Source organism: Notolepis coatsorum, assembly GCF_963971535.1.
Source record: "Notolepis coatsorum genome assembly, chromosome: 14".
Taxonomy (NCBI): domain Eukaryota; kingdom Metazoa; phylum Chordata; class Actinopteri; order Aulopiformes; family Paralepididae; genus Notolepis; species Notolepis coatsorum.
The window spans coordinates 1,441,130-1,446,440 of record NC_140178.1 but is presented as its reverse complement, the minus strand read 5'-3'; the positions used below and the strand labels follow the sequence as shown (position 1 = coordinate 1,446,440).

The following is a 5,311-nucleotide window of genomic DNA, read 5'->3' as shown; positions in this document are numbered from 1 at the left end:
GTGATGACTGTTTACTGCAGAGTGGAGGGACTGAGAGACCCATGTTACTGACCAGACATATCAGTGATGGCTGTTTACTGCAGAGTGGAGGGACTGGGAGACCCATGTTACTGACCAGACACTCTGTATCAGTGATGACTGTTTACTGCAGAGTGGAGGGACTGGGAGACCCATGTTACTGACCAGACACTCTATATCAGTGATGACTGTTTACTGCAGAGTGGAGGGACTGAGAGACCCATGTTACTGACCAGACACTCTATATCAGTGATGACTGTTTACTGCAGAGTGGAGGGACTGAGAGACCCATGTTACTGACCAGACACTCTATATCAGTGATGACTGTTTACTGCAGAGTGGAGGGACTGGGAGACCCATGTTACTGACCAGACACTATATATCAGTGATGACTGTTTACTGCAGAGTGGAGGGACTGGGAGACCCATGTTACTGACCAGACACTCTATATCAGTGATGACTGTTTACTGCAGAGTGGAGGGACTGAGAGACCCATGTTACTGACCAGACACTCTATATCAGTGATGACTGTTTACTGCAGAGTGGAGGGACTGGGAGACCCATGTTACTGACCAGACACTCTATATCAGTGATGACTGTTTACTGCAGAGTGGAGGGACTGGGAGACCCATGTTACTGACCAGACACTCTATATCAGTGATGACTGTTTACTGCAGAGTGGAGGGACTGGGAGACCCATGTTACTGACCAGACACTATATCAGTGATGGCTGTAGAGCTATTTAATTCTTAACAATAAACTAGCACTTACAGCACCTTTAATCTTAGTTCCAAAACATTAAACTCCTATTTAAACTTTGATCAGGGATAAACTATAAAGTGACAGATGAGGTTGTTTATCTCTTGTAGCTACATTAGGTGGATGGAACTAAACGAGAGCTCCTCTGCACGCATGAGAAAGACGGCTTTAGTTTTAAGATGATGAAAGATATTTCTCAAGGAGAGAAATTTGAGCTGATCTGCCAATTTATGAGTTGACAGAAAGTAACATTAGCATAACAGGCAGCAAAGGAACTTGTCATTCACTCACAACAATAACAACAACAACAGAATTGTTTTGCGTTTGGACATTTATTCAGATCAGATTCAAAGACAGAGCGCATCATGGGTTATGCTTCTCCTCTTGCTTGCAGTTTATCGGTACTTCTCGGCCAGAGCCAGAGCCAGAGCAGCCAGGAACTTGTCCAGAGCCACGTGGACCTCGGGGGTGAAGTCGTTGGGGTACATGATGGCCAGAACTACCAGGATGCAGTGGTTGATGATCTGGAGGCAGAGAGCAGAAGATGGTTATTCACCTGTATCGTCATGTGATGTAGAGACTCATGTAGAGCTGGTGGATCTCAGGACACCATCTGTTCACCTTGAAGTTGGACGGGTCCACTCGCAGCGTGAAGGCGTGCAGCTCACTGAGAGGCAGAAGGCCTCCGGTCAGGTCGTCCATCAGGCCCACGGCCTCGCCAACTGCACCCATGACGGTCATTCCGTGCTTCCTGACCGGAGCAGAGCCGGGGGTCGTCTCCTTCCAGTGGGTGAAATAAGTCTTGGTCTGCGGGTACACCACCAACATCCTGACATGACACAATGTGAGAACAGTTGTCAGGTGCCGTTTTAAATAGAGACCACATTCACAACATTCCATCAGAAGGTCCAAACTGCAGAGATTTAGGCTTACCTGCCGAGAGCATCGGTTCCGATTTCCTCAGACTTGTCGGCAATCTTTGCCCAGAAGAGCTTGACGGCGGCCTTGTCCTTGGCTGTGAGACTCATCTTGACTGTTCCAGCTGCAGAGACTTAGATGCTGAACTCAGGCGGCGGCCAGACTTATATACACACAACAAAGTGTGGGCACGCCCGACCGCACCTCCAAGATAAGTGGGCACGTGGCATCTTGGATGCTTTCCAAATACATAAATAAATTTAATGGACTGCATTTATATAGTGCTTTTATCCAAAGTGCTTGACAATTTATGCCTCATATTCACACACCGATGGGGTGCAAGCAGGGCCGGACTGGGGAAATAATTCATACCGGGAGATATAGCGCGAAATATAGCCCCAATAAGGCCACTTTTTAAGCGGGGGGGTCTGGGGGTCCCCCACCAGGACATTTTTTGTTACAAAGACTTAATTTCCTGCATTCTGGTGAATTTTAGTGCATGTGAATCACAAACTAATGAGCCAACAATTGCTTAGTACAATGTACTGTTATGAACCTCAAATAAAACTGTTGTGGCACTAGCAATGCTACTCTCTCCACCTTCAAAAAGAAAAAAGGAAGAGCACAACATATTTTTCTATTTACTATTATAATACAGTTAACCACTCTCTCCACCTATTCAAACAGAGCAAGAGCACAATACCATATTCACTTTACTGATGCACTACCCATCAACAGTTAAAATAGCCCTTTACACAAACATTAAATAACAGACCTTTCATTACAATACTATAATAACAGTAGCCACTGCCAGAATAGTGACACATGTATTGCGTGTGGTGAGCACACGCATGCATGCACAACGAAGACAGAAGATTGCGTTGTCTCAATCATTTTAACTATAAAATGAGCTCAAAGTATGAGCTCACTGACTGAAATGTCCAACAAAAAGCATCAATTGTCAAATAATATTGATCACATTAACTAGACTAGATGTTTTTGAGGAAATTAGAAAGGGAACAACAACTTAACAGTTGTGTCTGATCAGATTCTTATTTTTTGATAACTTTGCAGTGATTATGTTTGTAGCCAATATATGTGGCAAAGGTGTGTAATCTTTGAATTATCTTGGAATTATTTTGAGTTTCTCTTTCATAAATTGTTTATTCAACTTCAGCCCCAATCATAACCACCACATATTGTTTTTTGTAATGTCAGATTTAACAACTCCTTTCAGAAAAGTGGGAGTATTTCATTTTTAATCTGAAGTTGAATACAATATTTATGGAAAAGAAAGTGGGAAATTATTTCAACATATAATCTTTTTATGGCGTTTTTCAATTTAGTCCCCTAATATGGTAAGAGTATAACACTTTAGTTTTCAGACACAAGGGTTAAATTATTTATTTGTTTCTTGGCAGATTTAACATTGGGCTTTTGACAGGGGAGATGCATTGCATGGTAACGTTAGCTAGCTAACATCCATATGTTTATTTTTATTACTGACTAACCTGCTGGTTCCTTGACCTTGGTGCAAGAAAACATTTGATAAATGTTGCCAGATTTAGCAGCATCTCCTGTAAGGGCCTTTCTTTTTCTTGTCTGTTTTATCCCTCTCTCCTCCACCCTTTCTCTTTCTTCCACTGTCCATCTTGACATCAACGTTAATTGACTTTCGCTCTACTGTATCTCTCCCGAGTTCCTCACTACCTGGCGCATTGCCTGGCTGTTATTCTGCATCTGAGTGCCATCTGCCATTCCATTCGCCGCATCCGCTGTCAATCAGTTGTATCGCCTGGTCCCACCTCCACCAATCATAAGCGGCAGCACGGCATTGTGTGTGTGTGATCCGCGTGAGGGAGAGAGAGTCAGATAGTTCTCCAACTCTGTCGCAGACAGTGAAATCCTGGTTGTTCCCCACCCACCTAGGTTATCTAACTATTGCGCCGCGCCGCCGCCACAACTAGAAACAATGGCCTGGCAACAAATATATATATATATTATAATAAAAAATATATATAATATTTTTCTTTTTTTTTCGCAGGCCAGGCCACCGGGAAAACTCCCGGTGCTCCCGATGGCCAGTCCGGGCCTGGGTGCAAGGTCCCAACCTGCTCATCGGGGTCAGTTAGGGGTTAAGTGTCTTGTTCGACGCGCTGCCGGGAGAAGCTGGAATCGAACCGTCTCATTACCAGACGACCGCTGTACCTCCTGACCCACTGCCGAGATACAGTAGATATATACTTTGTCGAGCAAGTCTGGAATTATTTCTTAAAACACAGGTGACCACGGGGGCTGTGAACAGCTTGCACGAGATAAATATATATATATAGGATTACAGATTTACAGTATCTTTTAAATTGGATTAAATCGTGGTTTATCATTTACTTGGTTTTAAACTAAGCAGTATTACATTTAAACCAGATTATATTAGAGATTCATCTTAACCTGTTAATCTGTAGACAGTTTTCGCCTAAAGGTACATGCCTAAGTAAATGGAAGATTGCTCCACTTCTGCAAGGTCAATTAGCATGTTCTTGGTATCTAGGAACATCTAGGGACCTGGGGGTATGTATTTCCAGTGTCAGAAATATTGTGTCTGTTACTAGTAATTATTCAATTGTAATGAATAAATTAATTATGATCAATTATGATTTATGATTTTGATGATGATGATCAAAAATTGATACGGGTAGGAGAAAATGCTCACTGAGCTCACTCACCACCTTATTGAGATCATGTGTACAAAAAATCTAAGCAAATGAACCGCGGGAAGATGATTAAACTGAAGGATTTGTAGATACAGTAATTAATGATAATCGACTTTAATTATAAATTCATATTTGACCTTGAACTTGACCTTGACCTTATTATGGCCAAATCATACATCTATGGATAGGGAAAATGCTCCTCTTTGCAATGGCAGGGTTAAATCTGGATTTAGTCATTTCTTGCGGTTTTTACGATAATTTGCATTTTCCGATAAATTTGTATTTCCGATAAATCGTATAAAACATCGGTAAAAATGAAAATATACACTTTGAATACTGTTTTTGATAGGGTTATGGTCCTTACTCTTGGCTACAAAAAAAAATATTTAAAAACATTGACCTCTTAACATCCAAGGGCCCACATGTGGACGATTCTTTGCCGACCTCTAGTGGCTCGGTGTGCATTTCTTTTAATACAATATATAGATCGAATTAAAGCCCTATTTGTTGCCTGTCGATTGCCCTTTCAGGTGACAAAATCCGTTCAGCGGTTCTCGAGTTACATGCCGATATGTGAGGCGTGCCCCAAAGTACGCTAAAGTACACATTACCACCCCGACTCCCGGGGCTCTAGCTCCGTCAATCATTTGGCGATCTCGAAAATCTTTGCACAGGGTTGTAGCCAATGAGTGTGGCTTTCCAATGATACCCCATGATATGATAATTGGGGATCTAATATGGTCTCTATTGATCGATTTATGATAAAGAAAAGCAGGGTCCCCCTATATTGGGACCTTGTTAAGCTGTAGCCCTATTTTCAGAAATTTCGCCTAAAGGTACATGCCTAAGTAAATGGAAGATTGCTTCACTTCTACAAGGCCAATTAGCATGTTCTTGGTATCTAG

The 5,311-nt window shown here is 42.2% G+C and overlaps 1 protein-coding gene across 1 annotated transcript; it reads right to left on the bottom strand.

Annotated features, from left to right (window-relative positions):
* Positions 1-1,090: 1,090 nt before the first annotated feature.
* On the bottom strand, positions 1,091-1,827 carry LOC311240257 (hemoglobin embryonic subunit alpha-like). The gene is made up of 3 exons (XM_084328811.1): positions 1,711-1,827; positions 1,399-1,606; positions 1,091-1,301 (listed from the first exon to the last, which is right to left on the bottom strand). Exons 1-3 carry the CDS (start codon positions 1,803-1,805, stop codon positions 1,173-1,175), a joined length of 432 nt encoding a protein of 143 aa, XP_084184937.1. The 5' UTR covers positions 1,806-1,827; the 3' UTR covers positions 1,091-1,172.
* Positions 1,828-5,311: the final 3,484 nt, after the last annotated feature.